Raw genomic sequence first — 21048 nt, forward strand, 5'->3', positions numbered from 1 at the left:
CGCATTTGTACAGATTCTGTGAAGCGTGTTTTTGCGAATGATTGCATTTCCCACGTTCGTATGATTCCGTTCGGGCTATTAAACGTTCTTATACAAAGCATTGTGATAATGTTGATGCGAGGAAATTTGGTTTTGCCATTATCAGCCGTTTTAATCGGCTTTTGAAATATGTTTTAGTACGGTTTATAATTTGCGTTCGCTGTAAGGAAACTAGTTACTCCTCAAAGCTAATATAATAATTGTTTTCCACATCCTCAATATATGGTTATTGATAAAGCAATGATACTCATAGAAGCCATGTTGTCGGAAATTCTAACTTCTCGATATTTGAGCTTTGCCTTTAATAAAATTCGTTAAGTAGTTGATAAGAATTATATGGGACAACAATTACGGGACATATGTTGTGTTTGCTGAAGTTTATTTTGGTAGGGTTTGGTTTCAGACCGAGATCTTAATATAAAAAGTGTAAATCGTATAATTACAGACAACCAAAGCATTTTAATTTTTAGACATTGCGTAGAGTGGAATATAGATGCGATTTAGGCCTATAGGTTTAGGAGTGTGTCCCTCTTAAGTTTAGGGGCCTTTAATGGGGGACAAAAAGCTAAAATAGTGTGACGTCATCGTATAAGTTCATGATTTACTGGGCGTTTCAAATTTAAGCTGTAATTTCTAAATTATTTGACTCGATCGAGCGTTAACAAGATTTGAATTGTTTTTAAAAGATTGAATGCTCTTTAGCCAGGCTCGGGTTATTTTCAGTCGATCCTGCAGCTGAAGCCTTGATTTGAGGTGGTTTAAATTCTTGACAGCGGGTCACATAAGACCAGCAAGATCATTATCTGGCTTTTGCTCCTAATTAGTAGAGTGCTCGACTTTTATGTTTCGACTATGTACATATATAAGGAATCTAAAATACACAAAAAGCAGGGTAGATCCAAGGGGTCGTGCACACCGGGCCATTGACCAGCAATAAAGCAATTTATGCGAAGTTGCCCTACATCTACTGTGCGACTTTTGCCGTTTGCGCGAATCGTTTTTGCAATATAGTCAATGTATCCTGAATGGCACCAGTACAACTTTAAAAACTTTGTTAAACGATTTTACTTCTACTTAGTTACGTTCGGTCCTCATAGCAATTTGAGTTTGATACCCTTAAGCTAAACTACAAAAATAAAATATGAAAAAAGGCCTACGATTACAACGCCAAGTCAAGTATTTAAGAGTCTTAAAATTAAGCAAACGAATGTATTATATCCACATGATTAACATAGCAAGTTAATGTGATCTTTGCTCAGGAAAATGCATTTTTAATGTGTTTAATCCGAGGTATTTTTGTTTAATTTATTCAAATAGCCATTTGTGACGTCATTAGTCAATTTGTGAGGATTTTAAGGGGTTTCCCCAGTTTTGTTTTGTGTAGTATGGAAGATTTTGTTTCTCTCAAATCGAACGTCATCACAACTTTTACTGAATTGGAACCCGCTCATAAACTCGAGTTGTTGGACGAACTTATTAAAAGCTGCGAACCACAAGAACTGACGTTTCTCTACAAAAATTTAAATCAGCTCTTAAAACGCGATTTTATAAGGTAAGTTTCCCAGTCTTGTAGGACTTGTAATTGTATTAAGTGTTAGTCGAATGCTAAGAACAAGGACTATTAGTCTTTAAAGAAAATAAGTTTGTTTATGCTTTTCAGGATGCTAAAACAGAGATATCTGAGATGTCTATAAACATTACCCTGAATTTAGCTGTAAAGCAAAAAATTTATTGAAAAAATTAACAATTTCCATGTTTGTGCAGTAGTTAGATAGTGTTTGTTAATGTTATGCAAACCCTTTCAGGTTTCTTCCATCTAATGTATCACAAAAGGTGCTGCAGTATTTAAGTTGTGAAAATTTGCTACAATGTTGTTCTGTCAGTTCTTCATGGAATGCAATTATATCATTCTCTCCATTATGGGTTGATGCCTGTAAACAGCTTGGTTGTGATGTAAGTTTACTTTATTCTTTTTACAATATATGTCATAAAAAGCTCTCTCAAAGCCGGTCTACATTTCACTCCACGTTTTGTAGAGTTCTTGGGTGTGAAGTACCAAATTTTAAGTTGCTCAATTAGGATTTTATCCAAAGGCCCATCTAGAAAGTATATATAGCAGATTTTGAAGGTATCTAGATAGCACATGACTAAAAAAAATTGGGTGGCTGGGTGCAACTAAGGTGCATCATTCTACTGTAATAGTGTAATGTATGAGAAAATTGGGTTTATATTCATTTTTATGTTGCGAAATGCACTTTGCCATACTTTCCCTAGTGACTAACACTGCATAAATATTTCTATGTCTAATTTACCACATTGAAACAACATATAAATAACTTTCTTTGTTAAAATAAATTACGAGGTCCTTAATTATTACAAAGAAGCAAAAAGGGCCAGGTGAAAAACATGTAAAAACATTTGAGAAGGCTGGCATTTAAAGCAATATTATATTAACCCGAAAGTTTGGTATTTGTTTATCTTACAGACAACCAAAGCAGCCTACCAACATAATTGGAAACAAACTTTCTGCGAAACCAAGCGAAAGCTTCACTTGATACAAAATGAAACTTGTGTTACAAAAACAATTATTGCTGCTGATAGCCAAGTGACTGCTTTAAAGTTCAATGAAGCAGAAAAACTCCTTGTCTATGGTAAGAAATAGTTCTTTTTTTCAAAACTGACTGTATGCTAGATTGCTAGTGAAGTGATCACTAAACTACAACACGCTATAATAATTTTCCAGCCTCTTGCATATTTCCCTTATAAAGCCAAATAAAGTTGATATTAGTTTGTACCAAAACCTTTGTCTGATGCTAACATAGACTAGTTTTAAATAAATTTTAAACTTAACGGCAATTTTACAAAGCTAAATATATATTTTGGTAAATTGTTTTTTATGTTTCCTTTGTTTTATATTAGTAAAGTAAAAAAATGTTGTAGGAATATAAAATCCCATATAGAAGTAGGTAACATTCTGAATGTTTAGAATATCTCTTTATTCATTTCCAACATCCCTTCTTCGTCTAACTGAAACATCTTAACCATTATGCACGAAAGACAATTAAAGATTTGGCAAGTTTTTTTATCTGACCAATGACTTCATTTCTTACGGTGTCCGGCCCTTTATGTTTGGTGCAAGGCTGTGGAGTCGGTTTAAAATAACCTTAGTCCGACTGCGGCCAAATATGCAATTTCATTGAGTCCCGAATCCGGTTAATAACATGAATTTTAAGCAATCCACTTTTAAGACAGTACTTCGGTGGAACCGACAATACTTTGGTGGAAAATATGCCACCATTCGCTATTACACATGAAAAATAAGTTTGCGGCCATATCAGTTTTGAAATTTGGTACTGCGCAATTGCGCATGCACATGTTGGACCTGTGATTCGGGTAGTTTTACGCTGTCCTACTCGAGTTCTAAATCTGAATCATGCAAAACAAACTGACTACGTTGAGTCCCGAGCCTGACTCCACAGCCCTGGTTAGGTGACTCCTATGCTAGTGTGTTCATGCTTCATTTAATCAGGCACCATGGAGGGAAAAGTTTGCAAATGGGACTTGGTTGATTCGTGCTGGAAAGACTCTATAAGTACTCATTCGTGTGCAGATTTGGATTTTGACGAGACACACTTGTACACAGGTGGGGTAGACAATGTTTTTCTTTTTTTTTAACAAGTGTTTTGGTGACTAGTTTTTATTTTATAATTTAATTTATGAACACAAGTTGGAAACAGGACTTTAAAGTTGGTTTAATTAATATGAGTCTGACTCCAGGCGAAAAAATTTAGTTGAGTCCAGACTCCCTGACCAAGTTTGCTTATTCTGTTGAGTCCTAAGTCTGTTTCATCTCACAACTCAGTAGGGTGGATTTATAGCAGCAGACTGCTAACGTATGGGTGTCCTATACCCACACACCCACCAGACATGATTGGAAAATATTTCACCTTTACAATTTGCAGTTTGTGACCATATCCTTTTCGATTTTGGTGCATGGGACTACGATAGTCTTGCATAGTCTTACTCGAGTCCAAATCTAACTCCAAAATGTCTGGTTTGAAGTACATGTTACTTTAACAGTTTATGAAAAAATATATTTACTGATTAGGCATTTTTGTAAATGCTTTTGAGCTTGTGCAAATCATTTTCTTGCTAATCCTGCATTTTGAATTCTAATATTGTTAATTTTATAAACACGTTTTCCTTTTGGTGTATCATTCATTAAATCTCACTAGATTTATTGATTTACAGCATCATATGACAACACAATTTGCCAATGGCATTGGACAACTAAATTATGCACGAGAAAATACAGCGGCCACACGGGAGCTGTATTTTCATTGTGTCTTGACAAGTTGACAGGTTGTCTGATTACTGGCTCCTCTGACAAAACTGTCCGACTTTGGAATATTTCTACTGGTCAACAGATGCACGTCTTTAACAGTCATGATAACTGGGTTTCTAAGGTAAACTGTATATACAGCAGGGCTGCGAAGTGTGAGGTCAGGTAAAAACAACAAGAGTCCGACTCCGTCCCAAAGTACGATTTCATCAGGTCCCGAATCCGGCTTCCTAGCCTGTATTCCTTCAATTTACGTAACTAAATATGGTGAATATTAAGCAATTCACTTATAGGGGTGTCATGCAATTCAACCATTAACAAGCCATGGTTGGCAAATATCCACCATATGGTATTCCGCCTTTGGCGGCCATATCGGTTTCAAAATTTAGTACTGCTAGTCTGACTCCGCACTCCTGGTATACAGATTGTTTGACATGCTTTTTTTCTATATATCTTCAAGTAAAGTTAGTTTTTCATTGTATTGAAAAAAAGCAATCTCTGTTTAGAGCGCTCTTCTAATTATTTTAGGATAACATTTTTTATCCTAATTAAAAGTCGTGAAGAAATTGTGATTTAACTACAAACCCTTGACCGTCCATTTATTGCATTACGGAGATTAAACAAAGCATATAACTTATAACACCTAGAATTGGCAAATTTAAATGCGTATATATTTTAAGCTTCAATCACATAAACTAGTATGATCTTGTCGCATAATGTATTACTAGATTCGTTCATTTTTTAGCAACTAAGGCGTTTCCCATAAGAAACCTTTATTCACAGCATTAAGCATGTTTTATTTCTTTTAACGTTGTTGTCCCCTCAATAGGTTATTCTTTGCAAAGCAACCGTGGACTCTATACACCATAAAGTGGGAGACTTAGTGGCGCTTTCCAGTGATAACGAAACAATTCGGATTTGGCCGCTGGAAAATCAAGGCGATTTTGAAGTGTGCCTACAAGACACAGTGCACCGCGCTGCTGAAAAAAATGTTTGGTGCAACGTAAAATTCGATGGTCGTCATATTGTGGCCTCTCTGGGAAATATTGTCACTGTTTGGAGTTTTAAAGACTTTTCTATATTTAAGTAAGTGTTTTTGCAAAAATAAATTAAACGTTAATACAAATAAAATCGCTTGCATGTAAACACTTTCTTATCATATTGTGTAGCTCAGTTGGTATGACCGGAGGTCGTGTGTTCGAACCTCACTGAAGGCTAGACTTTTTTAACCTTGTCTTACTACACTATAACCCTCATTAAATAGAATATACACACATATGTGTTTAACACATGTGATCTAGCGCTTCTGAAGCTGCTTTTTGACCATCGATTACGGCTAACAATCATTACTACGCCGAAAGCCATTGCAAACTAACCGAATCTGTCGATCAATGATACAAGAAGGGCAGCCTAGAAAAATAACTAGCCTGCAGTGAGGTTCGAACTGACGACCTCCAGCCATAAACGGGACCGTCGCTCTACCAACTGAGCTTTTTACTCTGCCAGGTTCGGTTAGTTTGCGATGGCATTTGTTGTACTATAAACCTCACAAGGAGGAATAATTTCTATAAACCTTTCTAATGGCATTATATTGTAAAAGGTTTTTGTTGTTTTGTTTCAGACGCATCAGAATGTGTCCTGATGGCCAGGTGTGTCTTGGAATTGGATCACGTTTATTGCTTGCAAGTGACATGAAATATATTTACCTTCATTCGATCGTCAAATCATCCACAAAACAAAACGTAAAGGAATTATGTTTTTTTGTCAAGTCTACTTAGTCTAATCTTTACCATCAATATTAACCATTTGTTAATCCAATCTATCTTGCAACTATAATAGAGGGCTGTGAAGTTGTTATTTTAAGAATTTAGCCAAAAAATACAGATAATTAATTTGGTATCGGATGAGCTACGATGACATCCTAGTATCGGACGAATACTGATGCACATTTAATCGGGTATCGGCTCTGATCCGATAATATTGGGCACCCTGACTTGGTTTCTCGTCTTGTTCTATCAATGTACTCGTAAACTTTCTAATAGTTAAACTCTTGCAATCAAAACCATTTAATTTAGAGCATACTGGTTTGAGGTTTAAGTTAGACGTAGAAAGAATATCAAAGTCACATATAAAAGTAAGTTTAAATGTTTCGAATATTTTTTATTGATTTTTAACATGGTGAGAAGGCACTGATATATACTGCTGAGGCGGACTACAGAAAGAAGGAAATTAGTACAAATATACAGCAGTATATATGTTGAAATTGAATATTATGGTATTCGAAACGTTCAAAATGTTACCTTTTTTCTTAATAACTCATTTACTTCAGGGAGTTGATGACCCTACTCAGCCACAAACATCGAACGACAATTGCATCACCAACTCATTGGCGCGATGGCTTTTACCAAAGCAGTGGCTAAACAAATTTGGCAGCAATACAGCTCTGTGGAGTAACACGTGGTTAGACGACTTGCGAGCGCCACTCAATGGCCCAATAATCGCTATACCGTGCCGTGCGACACCCAGCGGATTTTACTTGGTTCGTTGGAGTCCTGGAGTGTACTGAGTGCCTTCACTGTGTGTGCATTGAGATTTTGTTTTTGTTTGAAGTCGCAATGCGTTTAACTAATTATCAGTCTTATCATGTCATTGGTGTATTCAAGGATTCAGTTGCTTAGATAATCGTTTTTTAATTTGTATATCAATCTCGGTCCACCTCATCAACGGTACGAAAAAGAAGAGGTGTGATTACAACGTTTGCTATTTCTTAGTTGTTGTTTTTTTAGATTACTTGACTGAAAAATACATTTTCGACTCATGACAGATGAAACGTTACGTCTAAATGTCTAACTTTGTCGTCAAATCATAAAAAAAAACAATAAAAAATTCATTTTAACCAAAGTAATTTGTACTAAAACCTTAATTTCAGTAGGCCTAGTTTGTTTCAAAGGCTTGTCCGGTAATTTGTCATAAAGACTTAAGTCAAGTCATTTAACTCTTCAAGGATAAACTATTATCTCTCGCACAAACTCTAGGCGTATAGCAACTTGTGAAACTACACGCTCGTCAAAAAAAAGACCCCAGTCGAAAGGGCTGAACTACTTATAAGGTGATAACATTTTCGAGGTAACTCGCTTTTGTCGGCGTCTTCATTAACGCAGACTTTCACTGAAATTTCCCCGGGTTTGGTGTGCCAAGCACGATTTTCAGACACGACTTTCCTTAAGTTGCAAATGATTTGTGCTGGAAAACAAGCGACCTCGACATTAACATGTTTGTCCATTTTATCCAGGGTTTAGCTTGGGTGAAAATTTTGCTTGCAAGTTGTACAGCAGTGTCGAGAAAACCATGTTTTGTCGTGTATTAAGGGCCTTTATCGAGTTTTGATATTATTGTTTTGCAGAAGTAGTTGTGCCGCTATTTTGTTTTTGAAGGTGGGGGGTTCTTAATGTGTCGCAAGATACAAAAGGTTGCATTGTGAGACTTATGTATTGATGCACTTATTATTCAAAGGCTTTAGCAAAGGAAAACTGTTAATTGGTAGAAATATGCCTTCTTTCGTTTGAATGAAAAACAAAAACGCTGAGATTAATTTTTTTTTGTTGCGCTTAAAGTTCAAAAAAAAACTATGGTCATAAATAATATTATGTCAACTGTTTAAAGATTCTCAAAAAAACTAGCTAAATTTTGAAAGCGGTTTCACAGTCTTTAAGAAGAGCACTGGAAAAATAACGTTTTTCGCATAAAACTGTATTAGTTGAGTAAATTCAGACTAGTAATATGCATAATTATTGTAGTTTGAAAACCGTGACTTAGCTGCACTAAAGTTAAGTCATTGACTTGAGTCATTACAACACTAACTTTTAATTTCTTGTTCTAAGGCAGGGGTGTCCATTTATCTTATAACCGTGCCAAAGTCTAGCAACTATTTTTTTTCTGATATTAAAAGCGGTTTTATATAAAAAATAAAAACAGTATTAGGCCTAATTGTTGTATAAGAAGTAATTGTTTGTTGTCGTAGTTGGCTGTATTTTTGGGGGGGCGCTTTCGTGTCATTTTTCATTAGGTCGCGTGCCTCACGTTGGACACCGCTGTTCTAAGGCCTTCTTTTTTGTGGCTTCACTTCTAGTTCTCCTATAATTCGGGTTTTACCAAACATTTTCCAGCTGCATTTTTAGTATCTTAGTCGGAACTAAGAATTAAAACTATATAGTCAATAGTTACAGCGATTTAAAACGATCACATTGTTTTCCCCCCCAATCAAAATCCCCTAGGGGTGCAGACTCATAAACCTTCTTATGCGCACCTACATACCAATCTACCTCATGTCTAAAATTTTGAAGGTTTTAAGATTAACACCTTTTCTATAAAGCTTGGGACAAAAACGGTCTGAAACATACCAAGCAAACCAAAAAAAAAGCGGCAATAACAAAATATGTCCCGAAAATCAATTTTCGGCCCATATAATTAATACTCTATTAAATTAATACCATGCATAAAAAAGCATATACTACGCTGTTAAGTGGCAATATTAGCACTGGAAACCTTTCCATCCGCGTTCTAATGATTGAAGTGCGTTTTAATTGTTTTTATGTGCGCTTTAAACTAAACTGGCGGTGAATAAAATTAATTAAATTACAAGCGGCAAGAAAGTTAACTTTAATTATTCGCTTATTATAAAAGGGAGGCTTGATTTGTTCAAGGGTGCATGTATATTGTTTACCTTATTTACACTAAATATCTTAAAAGTTTTATGTTACTTTTAGCAAGTAAAACTCATAGTTAAAAACAGGATCAGACGTTTTGTTTAAAAGGAAAATATACGTCTGATCCTGTTTTTACTCATGTTTTTAACTATGAGTTTTACTTGTTAATATACGCGTCAGCGGAGCAGTGATCGACTGGCTATAACCTGCCGTCGATGGTTTTGGATTCTATAAAGATACACCCCATTGATGTTACTTTTAGCGTATGCTTAGTTAAACCAAATAAAAACCGCCTTAACATGCAGAAAACATAACTAACTGATAATTGTAAAGGCACATATTTTATGTTTTACTGTGAACAAGGTTTTAAGTGGGCTCTGAACTAAATAACTTGATTTGGGGTCCACAAGTGGGATGCGATCTGCAACTCTGCTGAGAACCATTCTGCCCATGTGCGCAGTGACCGTCTGCGCAATCTGCTGTTTGCACTTTCGGTTGGCAAGGCAACGAAAGATGGTCGTCGTCACGCATGAAAGAAACAACGGTAAAACCATAACTAAACAACAACAGTCAGTTTTGTATTGACTTAAGTCAGTGACTTAAGTGACTGCTTTTTAATGACTTGACTTGAAGCCTTTTGACCAAAACGACAAGTCTTTTGGACACAATGACTTTATTTGGACTTAAGTCATTGTGTCAAATAACTTTAAAATTAGATGGTTTTATAAAATAGTAAAATTAGAATATAAATCTCAAATTATTATTTTATTGGTTTTGCGCTTTATTTTTATTTAAATGACTTAACTTGCTCTATTAGTGACTTGACTTGGGCAACTGATGACTTGATTTGTGATTTTTTGCAAAATATTCACTTGTATTTAAGTTATTTTACAAATGACATGACTTACAACAGTTGATATAGTATACACAAATACAATTTACTCCGTTTTGCCGTTGACTTGTAACGTTTCGACAAAAAGTGGTCCTGAATTTGTTGCAGGTACCACAGCTATAGAATTGCCCGTCCAGGCGACGAGCGTAACTCTGAAGAAAGAGCGAACTCAAAAGGTAAACGAAGTTCAGAGGATCACTGATCAAAAAAATGGAACTCAGAAGAAAACCAGAGCCTGGAAAACTACCAAGACCCGAAGCTCATATAGAACTCAAGATAGAAATAAAACTCAGACGACAGTGGTTCCAGTTTTGAAAGAAAGGCTGGCGACAACTGCGACTTTTCTGAACTTTTCTACTGACTCTTCGACCTTACACCCCCAAACTGATTACGTCGATTCGGAACCCGAATTTGTCCCCCTATGCCCCCAAGTTTCGCCCCTACTTACGGGAAAGCTGAACATCAGCACAGATGGTGGGTGCGGTTCCTCTTTTTTTTGTATGTCTTTATCAGCATATAGGGATGTCCGATAATATCGGACCGGAGCCGATACCCAATGCCACCCCTTGCCAAATTAAAAAATGTTATCTTATCAAAGATTTTACCTATGTCGCAAATAAAATTAAAAAAACGTCTTAAATTGCGATCAAACTTGAAAAAATCGAACCATTTTTACGTTTTATCAATGATACTAATATAGTATCATTGCTTTTATTAAGGTGTTATTACGTAATAGGCAAAAATTTCTAACATTATTTTCGATAAAGTATACACCCCTTCTTAGTGTATTTTTTAATGAACTGTCTTTTGGCCAAAGTCCTTTTACCTAACAAAGTCTTTCAGACACTGACTTAACTACACCTTCTTTTATTTGAAAAAGATGGTTTACCACTATTTTCTTTTTAAAACAACTGAAAAACCAAGCCTCCCAGAAAGTTGTTACCAGATTTCTGCAACCTTAACAAACCGGGAAATCCCCTTTTGCCCAGACACCCACCCAAGTGACCCACTGGGTAACTGGCCCCCGACGTTCGAGGAGATTGCGGTGGGGTTTCCCCGACTAATGCTGGGGGGCTTCTACCCCGGCCCCAGGGGGTGCAAACCGCGAAACTCGATCGCTATTATTGTACCTTACCGGACAAGAGAACGACATCTGAGGTGAAATGAATGTTTTTTCTGATTGTATTTTAACGAATGTTATTCCTGGTATAAACTTTTTAGAGCGATTTTGGGGGATAACAACACCCATGTGCCAATTACTACAGATTAAAAGTAACTTTACCCAGGCACTTCGTGCAATTAACGTATTTGTAGCATAGCATTTCAAACAGAGTTTTGATCGAGTCTTACTAACAGATGTAGATAAATGATTTTGTTTGGTGATCGAGGGCCATCAAAAAGGTTTCATAAGTGACATCAGAACAAAATGTCACAAAGTTAACTAAACTTGACGTCAAAAAGAGGTAACCGTTAGAATACCACATAGTGCGTTCGTCTGGTTAAATTTGTAGGTTGAAGAGGTTAATTCACCTTCAATACGAGAGCAATTTCGTAAGGATGTTATCGATTCAAGCAAAGCAAAAAACTCATTTTTCTCGTCCAAGTTAAAATAGGCAAAAATTGCAGTTTGGAGGCCATGACCACGTGTCCGAGTCCGACTCTAGCAAAATAAACCGACTCTGTCCAGTGCCGAGTCCGACCCCGCAGCCCTGCTCAAAACTGTCTAAATCACAAATACAAAGCCTAAAAATCCAGTTCAAGACTCAAAACTATGCAAATAAATCCAGGTACTTTCTTCAATACACACACGGCATTCTTCAGCGACAGCAAAGCCGCTACATAATTCTGGTGGCGGAACAAGACGACGACCAAGTGTTTAACAAGGGCCAGCTAATGAACGCCGCTTACCTGTACCTAGCCAATAAAGTCGAAGAAGCAAACATCGACTGCGTTTTCTTCCACGACGTCGATATTATATCAGAAGACGACAGGAATTTATACCAATGCCAAGGTTTGGAATGTCTTGGCCCACAGTAGAAAATGTGGCAAGTGCTAGTCATTTGGAAACGACTGAAGTCCCAGTCAAGTCTTCGTGAAATAACTTAAGTCCAAATCAATTAAATAACAAGTCAAGCCCCAGACCAAGTCATCGGTTTTCCAAGTCAAGTCATAATTAGAGCAAGTCATCTTCAAGTAATGCCCCCCCCCCCCCCCTTTTTTTTTAATCTGTAATTGTGTGCTGTTTTTATTTTACAATTGTTTTTCCATACGGGGAAAAAACTTGAAAATAGTTAAGTGGAATGGATAAGGATACTTTGACTAGTACATTCTATTTGTTGTAAAGAATTACTTACTTTAGGGAGGATACTTTTTTATCATAAGTATATATAATAATGTACGATACATATATTTTACGCATAATCATTATTGTTGAATTGCACGTTTTGCAATGTTTATGTTTTTCTAAGTGTAATGGTTTACCTGAAATATTCAATATATTTTGTAAAAAGTATACGCATTCTACAGAGGACAAAGTTGTCCATTTGGCGTCTCATCTTGACAAGTACAACTATGAGATGTGTTGCGGGATCTCTGTTGGAGGGGTGGTTGGCCTTACAAGAAGTCAGTTTGAGAAGATAAACGGATTCTCAAACCAGTATTACGTAAGACATGTTAAGACAAAACTCTGTAAATTAGGGGTTCTTAAACCTTTTTTTACCGCGGCCCCCTAATTTGCTTTTTTGCTTCGCGTGGACCATGGAAGGCAAAGATTTTCAGATTGACGTCACGATAAAGAACGGACTTCTGAAATCTGCTGATTTCGGTCAAAAAATGTGAAAGCTAAATGAATTCTAAATACATTAGTGCAAATCCGTTTTATTTATAATAAGATCATTTCTTTGAAAAAACTGATTGCTAATATACACAAATATTTTCACTATGACCCTCATGGATCCCCTAAAACTAGTCCACGTACCACCCTCAAGGGGTTCATGGACCCAAGTTCAAGAACCCCTGCTGTAAACCATTTGTCTGTAACAAGGGGTGGATCCAGCAAGTGACCAGGCCTCCCCTAAACAGTATTTTTGCCTAGTTTAACTATACGTAAATGCATTTTTTCGGGCTTTGCGCAAATCTAAGTTATGTTTCTAGTATGTCTTGACCCATTTTTGTAAAATAGTTTTATCAAAAAGACGCATTTAGTCTATTCGTACCCTTATAATGCCTTGCTAAGCAACTTAAACTATAGAAAGGATTTTACTTTTACACGCACAAGTGTTTTATGTCTTTGTAATGAAAAATATACCACATTTGAAAGTAGCTTTATGACGCCACGTTATGACGTAACTGGTCACGTCATGCACGATTTTTTTACTTGCCCACCCAAACAAAAATTCTGGCTCCGCCCTGTCTGTGACTTAACGTACTCTACCCCACCTAGTGTCCACGACACGATATTTATTTAGGGTTGGGGAGGAGAGGACGACGACATGCAACAAAGAATAAGAAAAGTTGGGAAATTTGAAATTTATCGGCCAAGCGCCAAATATAACAGGTGGTTGGCTATTGGATTATAGTAGTAATTGTAGGATCTAATTTTAAAGTGTTTTTAGTAAATTTTTATAGCTTTTTTAACTTCACCGGCAAAGTTCAAGTCATTTGCTTCAAGAAGTGAATTTAAACTGTTGAATTTTTAAATTACTCTTTTAATTCTAAGAAATATTTCGCAAAGTCAATACAAAAATTTAAAGTCAAATCAATTGGCCAAGTATTTTAGATCAGGGGGTCACTCAGTGTTTTTTTATAAAGGGTCGAACAACGGTAAAGATTTGTGATCGTTGGCCGGGTATAAAATTTTTGCGTGTGCAGCATAACAGCACTGTGCCAAAAAAATAGTCTTTTTCTATAGGTTTCGTATGATAAAGTCACCTTAAAAATTAAAATTTTGCTAGTTTAATTAAACTTCTTCAATATACACCTTTAAATAATGTCTAGTCTATTATACAGGTTGAGTTTGACTAGGCCTTCTTATTAAGTTACGGCTAAAAATTAAAATTGTGACAGTTTAGTTAGTTTCATCTAAATATACACTTTAAATAACATCTCTCCTCTCATACAGGTTCCGTATGATTAAGCACAAATCGGATACGAGGAACCCCAAAAATCCGCAACGCACTGCCATGTTGGCTCATTGGCGGGAAAGACAAGACAAGGACGGTTTGAACTCGCTGCAACCAGAATTAACCGGTTTTGTCCGGTTTGTGACGCACACGAGAATCTACGTCAAGTCGTCTCCAATGGCAACCACCTGATGTCGTTCATTTTAATGAATTCATTTAAAATGAGATTTAACTTGGATGACTTAAGTTCAAGTCGAATGTCGAAAGTTTGATTAGGGCTTCAAGTGACTAAAATCGGAAAACTTCTTGGATTGAATTTGACATCACACAATAATTTTTGGCGGTGGTCTATAGAATCCTACAACATTTCCGTCCTGGGGTTTATTTTGCTAACATTACTTGGGTTAGGGTGCAAGTTAGCGTTTGGTTTTGGGCAGTGGCGTAGCCAGCCGAAAATTTTAGGGGGGGGGGGGCAAAAAGTTTGAACTTTTTAGTTTAGCTTTTGTCATTGTATTAGCTGCCGTAACGAACACAAATAACAATGCTAGCAAACCGTAGCAGCAAGTGACATGCCCCCCCTGTCTACGCCTATGGTTTTGGGTTGGTCAAGTATTGATATTATATTTATTCTCCCATATTTATTTCTTCCTAGGAGTTTTAATTTTAACAACTCGTTACGTTACTGTAAAAAAAAGTTCGGTAGAATTTTTATTTGCATCATCTTTTCATTATTTTTGCTAGTTTTATTCGGTAAACAGAGCGCACATCAATTAACAAGCTTTTACGTTTGTTCGTTGTTGTTCGATTTGGGAGCAAACAGTTTAAACGATTTTACTTTTTCGAGAAAGGTTTCCCTTATTCGTTGATGAAACGCGGCGTATAGAATTGGGTTCACGGCCACATTCGCATGCCCCAGCCACTGTAGGTAGGAGATCACTTTACGGTCGCACTTTCCCTCAATACAAGCCCTGAAGCAGTGCAGGATAAAAAATGGCCCCCATAACACCGCGAACGAGACCACGAGTAGGACAAATAGCAGCAGCAGCTGTCGCCGTCTTCGAGCGCGCGCCGCTGCTTTGGCGGGAAGAAAGTCACTGAAAGTCGGCCGATTTGACAGCACGTACCCAATCCTCGCGTACATTGTAACTAGCGCTACAAGCGGCAACGCGTAGAGTATTGTAAGCAGAGCTATAGAGTAGATGTGAGCTTGGTCTTGGCTCCAAGCCTCCACGCAATCTCTAACCACCTTGCTGTGTGAAATGCCGAGCTGGAGCAACGATTGTGTAACGTTAGAGAGGTTCTGTGATGAGGGAACGTTGTACGCGATCGTATCGTTGATAGTAACACTGTCCTCAAGAACGACTAAAAGTGGAATCTGCGGAGAAATATAGTTTTATAAACATGGGCGGATCCAGGGTGGGGCAACGTGGTCATGTACATCTTACAAACTGGTTTCTTTTGATTATTTTAACTATACGTTCAATTTAAAATAATTTAATTTGTGAATAAGCTAATCTGTAAATGTTTTAAGTTTGTCTAAGCCTATATGTAGAATGTTTTTAGCCAAAAGACTCCGTGCAACTCATCGCATCTTGAAAATGAAAGTTTTGGCAACTTAAACGGTATAAAGGCATTTTTGCGCGAATCGATAACATTTTTATAATAATGTAGCTTTTTTATTGAAAGGAACACCTCTCTAAGCTTAAACGTTTACAAAGTAAACGAACCGTGTGGCGTTCCTGAGATTACTTATTTTTAATTTCATTTTAAAATGTAACTTGGATTCGTGTCTGATATTAAATGGTTTTATGTAGAACACTTTATACACTTGGACAAAGGACATTTTAAGTTGTTCTTTAAACATTGGCTGGTTCACCAACTAAAGTGTTTGATCCTGTAGTTACAAATATTAACCATAGGTTTGTAAATTTTAGTCATTTGTGCTTTTAAATAATACATTTGGTTTTTGTTACGCTCTCTTCTTAATTTGCTATGTTTTATATTTTAAGTACGAAACTAGATCTTAAATCGTGTGTCTTAGTTGGTATGTTGAACTAAAAAAAATCAGTGTTGGTGAATTTATAACTAATTTAAACCAATTTGCGTGAATTTAACCAAAATGGAAGTTAATCTATTACGCTAAGTGACATTTTTGGGATCGACTTACTTGTAGGGCGAAAGAGATTACCCACACCAGGGCGATGCACAATCCCAGTTTGGTGTGTGTGTTCAAGAATCGCTTGCGCTTGGGATAAACGACCGCATGGTGGCGTTCGACGGCCATGAGCACCAGAATGTAAATACTGCTGGCGATGGCGGTGCCTGTGTAAATTAAAAATACCTAATGAAGTGGCCAATCAAATCTCGTGTAACTTTTATGTTGTAGATTTAAAATTAAAAAATGGCGTCTAAAGACTGCTAAACTCTTCATACGATAAGAAGTACAAGCAGGGGTTAAAGTAAAATAATTTTCTACAAAATCTACTAAAAGTAACACCTAGTACCTTGAAGTGTTATTTTTATTTTTTGAAATGACTCGAGTCCCAGTCGAGTTATTTGTAAAATACCGGTAAGTTAAGTCCGAGTCAAGATATTTGTAAAATGTAAGTCCTCGGTCAAATCTTGAATAAATAACAATTGAAATCCCAGTCAAGTCAAAATTATTGCAAGTCGATCTCAAGCCAAGTCAAATTAAGTCATTTAAAAACAGTGCCTTAAGTCGAGTGATTTTGCCCGAAAGACTTGAGTCCAGTCAAGTCATTTAAAAACAAGGACTATATTCACAAGTTAACTAATTACAACACTGGTACCTTGTATGGGCGTCACAGCTTTGCAGAGTCCCTGTCCCAGCACATAATCGTATGAGATGTTGTGCATCAGGGTCCAGGGCAGACATAGGGTCGTTGTAAGATCGCTGATGGCCAAAGAGAGCAGCAGAAAGTTAACGCTCTTGTGTAGCTTCTTTGTGCTCGTGATGAGCCAAGCTACCAGCAGGTTGCCCACCACGCCGACCGGTATCACGAGACAGTAGAGTACAACTAGAGAGTAAACGTACTGGTCTGATAAGAGTCGAGTTTGCAGACTCTCGCAGGGTGGTAGGCCCCTGATATGGGCGACCATCTCTTCGAGGATTGATGACGCACGCTCTGTGACGTTGACTTGGTTGACAATGAGACGCGAGAGCCAGGGCGCGATCACCCACTCGCACTGGGGGTAGTGGACGGCCATCGTTTGGGTGGTTGAAAAGTCTTTGCCTATTTACTAGTCATGTGGTAGGTCTACATATAAAACAAACGGCCGGATAGCGACTGTTAAAGAAAGGCTACCTTCAGTAGAGTGACCTCACGGTAGCGATTCGTTTAAAGCAGAGACTGTGTAAATGGCGACTGGAATTATTAAAGGAAATATTAAAGTCCCTTTATTGAAACTCAAAAACGGTACTTTTCTAGAGTAATTAGGTCTTTAAAGTGTTAAGAAATAATTTAGATATACTATAAGATTCGTTATGCATAACATACATATTATTTGTAACTTTTGCCTAAAATTGTTAGGTGAACAAAGGAAAAGTATAGTAATGTCGCTATTTCGGCAGTAGCTGTTTCAAATGAATCGCTATCTTGAGGTTGCTCTATTGACGGTCGCTTCAGTCGCTATTCGGAGCCCGAACCCAAACAAACACCCTTAATTATAAGTAATACAACGGGTGAATTCCAGGAGGCTTGAACTTTGTGAAATTGCGGTATTATAGAACATACTTGGGATATCCGATACTTTAAATTTTGTTCTTGAACCGATTCTCGATAGTTTAGACAAAGTAATCATTTTTACTGTTTTAAGCATATAGTAAACACGGGTAGACTATGCACGGATCTGTAATGTAGCTTTATGATGAATTACAAAGCCAAAAAATTCGAGTAGATCGACGTCATCTTGCTTAAGACGTTTCGATACGAGCTTGTATCATCTTTAGTTAGTGTGTAAATTTAATGTATAAAAACGCTGAATACAATTCATAGCTAAATGATTTACCGGACACCTCTAGAATACACAGTTGTCCATATTGTTATCTGTTTTTTAAGAGATGTCAGTGATCAATCGAAACGGTATATTTATTAATACTTATATCCAAAGTCTATGAAAGGCTTGGAAAAAACAGTAATATAGACCTTTTAGAGTTATATTGCACAAAGTTAACGACACATATTTAAACTTTTTAAACGAAAAAAGGCGAAGGATTTTCAGGCAAGCAAAGCAAGGCTACAAACTGTAGTCTTTGAAGGTTTAAGCTCATGTGTTTAAGAATGTCACTATAGCTCCTTTACTCATTAAGCTTAACAAACGAGTTAGTCTGAAAAACATAGCACTGCAACCATTTCTGCCTCATATAGTCTAGTGTAGGCTACGTACAACATCAATAAAAAAGATGTACAACTGAATCACGCAACCAAAGAATATACACGTGTCTATATATCTAAAATTGACCTTATGTTTAACTGATCACAGCTATGGCGTTAGACAAACTCTCGTAAATTATGCATAACATTACAGCGATTTTTTTGGCTTCATATGGACATGGGACCTATTTGTAAACCCTGCCACGCGATACATGACTTTTGCATCCGGCTTTCCATAGACTGACAGATTACTTTTTCATGTGGCGCCCTTTTAATGTTTCCAAACTAAAATAAGTAAGCGAAAAAGGCGAAAAAATTCTTTAATACGAATCTCTTTTTCCAATATTGCCTGAAAGACGAGCAATATTAAACAAATTCAATAAAGCCAATAACATTATCGATTATTGATTACTGTCCTTGTTTGTTATCGTTGATATTTACCATAAAATTCATTTGAACCCTTGTAATAACTCCCAAAAACCCTGTGTTCCAATAAAAACTTGTTTTTGATGAATATTCTGTGCGACCTTGCAAATAAAGCTGGTTAAGCAAGCAAAACAAACTGTCTCCGCAATGAAACAAAATTGGACGGCCTAAAGTAATGTTAAAATCACTTCCCTTTGTATTAAACGTGTCTACATTAGTCAATTTACCTTGTTCAGGCCTAATTACAACCCAAGTCAATAGTAATCTTATTATCGTCTTCTATGAGCTAAAATCGATACTAAAACAATTGCTGGTTTATGTGCAATTTTTTTTAATTATTGTCTAAACACAACTATAGCAGGTGGTACAGTACAAGAACAAATAACTCATGAGTGGGTGTATATTTTGATGAATTGACCCGGGATATAATAAGAACGCACCGGGTTGATCAAATTAAGTCGTTTTACAGAATCTTAAAACAAGAAATAACCTGAAATGTCCAAATCAAATCGAGAAATAAACGATTTGAACCCACAAGTTACCTTTACAAAGGGCATCGTGCGATTATTTAACGTTATTAGCATCACCAGCATCGAAGGGTTAATCACCTTAAACTTAAAGGTTGGCAACCTTTTTCTAGTCGCGGGCCAAAACCAACCGTAATAAATTTTAACTGACAGTTATGTATTCACATACAATGAGTTAACGAAACTTCCATTGTAAACAGTTTTGCATGGGCAGGTGATATTGGCGGGCCGGATTCAACCCGCCGACTGTAGGTTGTATAGTACAAAGACAAATAACTCTGGTAAAACTGCATACATTTTGAAGTCTCCAACAAAACGAACACAATATTTAGCAGATTTACAGTTTTTATGTAGTTTAAGTCAATTACAACTCCCCCTCAGTTTATCTGAACCGTTACTAAAACCACAACAGGTTACAGCTATTAAAGCAGAATATTGATTTCACAGTAGGCGTGTATCCATATATAGCGTAATATTCTGACCTATCTATTTAGAAATACCTTGCTAAACTAAGCATTTTTTCGTGATTTAGTTTTAAAGGCGGAAGTGCATATGACACAGCAACCACAATCAGTCACTGCTTTTTGATCTATGAACTTATAATTTAACCGCTAGCATGTATTAGTGGTATAAAGCTAATTGTTGTTCAATTTCCACAAAACGAATCATTTAAGTGAAAATACAAACTTAAAACTTCAAGCGTTTACAATGTAAAACATTTGGAAATATTAAGAACGCTTTTCTACCTGTTTCACAGTTTAATTCAAATTAGGATTTCCATATTAAATTCCACAAAACCGCTAAAAAAGTAATAGATATTATGTATAGAGCAGTGATTCTAAACCTTTTTGAAATGCGGCACCCGAAAGAAAATCTATATAGTTCGCGGCGCCTTTACTAGCATTTCGTTTAGGCTACTCTAACTTCGCAATAAACAAAATTAAAACAGCACACGTCAACTGCGAACAGGGCAGAAAAATCCTTCACGATTTGTTGCACTCCAATCGTACACAAAAATTGTACCAAGAAGCTTACTAATAGAGAAAACATGAGAGTCTTAAATATTTTCCATAACTCTCGGCACCTTTTAGCGTTAGAAACGGCACCCAGGTTGGGAGCCACTGGTGTAGAACATAGGTAAGCTGCAGAACTAGGTTTTGGTGGATTAGTGGTAATGCCCCACCATTTGAAATGATACAATACCACTTACTAAACCCTCAAACAAATACAGCAAAGTCCTTACTTTCACAAATTAAACAAATTGATTGAGGCTTTCACTTAAAACCACCAGCACACAACGACAAGTGGGCCTATTTAAACAAAGCCCAGTGCTGGCACTTTACTTAGCTAAAGCATGTTTGCCATGACACAACGCTCGTAAATTCCCAGCTGAGGCGAGCAAACGGAATTCAGCGCCATATGCCGTAAATCTTCGAAAGGGCCTCGAAAACATCGGTCGTTTGCCGCTATGGCCATAATAATGATTGCCAAAAGGGTGTAGTTAAGTCGCAGTGAAATGGCTTGGAACAGTGATTCTTAAACGGACCAATTTGGGATACATTGGCCCTATTGATTTTAAATGCAAAAATAGTTTAACAATA

General features: G+C 36.8%; 2 protein-coding genes and 1 pseudogene across 2 annotated transcripts; 2 read left to right on the top strand and 1 right to left on the bottom strand.

Annotated features, from left to right (window-relative positions):
- The first annotated feature begins 1424 nt into the window (after positions 1 to 1424).
- LOC146131869 (F-box/WD repeat-containing protein 2-like) lies at positions 1425 to 6947 on the top strand. Its single transcript, XM_083397111.1, has 8 exons — positions 1425 to 1591; positions 1845 to 1992; positions 2525 to 2690; positions 3569 to 3682; positions 4291 to 4505; positions 5211 to 5467; positions 6003 to 6123; positions 6711 to 6947. The coding sequence occupies exons 1-8, from the start codon at positions 1425 to 1427 to the stop codon at positions 6945 to 6947; spliced, it is 1425 nt and encodes a 474-aa protein (XP_083253237.1).
- Positions 6948 to 9600: 2653 nt separating this feature from the next.
- LOC146131870 (beta-1,4-galactosyltransferase 2-like) lies at positions 9601 to 14292 on the top strand (annotated as a pseudogene).
- A 169-nt stretch (positions 14293 to 14461) lies between these two features.
- LOC146131871 (QRFP-like peptide receptor) lies at positions 14462 to 17374 on the bottom strand. Its single transcript, XM_083397353.1, has 3 exons — positions 16911 to 17374; positions 16268 to 16422; positions 14462 to 15475 (listed from the first exon to the last, which is right to left on the bottom strand). Exons 1-3 carry the CDS (start codon positions 17326 to 17328, stop codon positions 14882 to 14884), a joined length of 1167 nt encoding a protein of 388 aa, XP_083253479.1. The 5' UTR covers positions 17329 to 17374; the 3' UTR covers positions 14462 to 14881.
- Between the last annotated feature and the right edge of the window lie 3674 nt (positions 17375 to 21048).

Source organism: Ascidiella aspersa, chromosome 9 (genome assembly GCF_963924565.1).
Source record: "Ascidiella aspersa chromosome 9, kaAscAspe10.2, whole genome shotgun sequence".
In the NCBI taxonomy this organism is placed as follows: Eukaryota; Metazoa; Chordata; class Ascidiacea; order Phlebobranchia; family Ascidiidae; genus Ascidiella; species Ascidiella aspersa.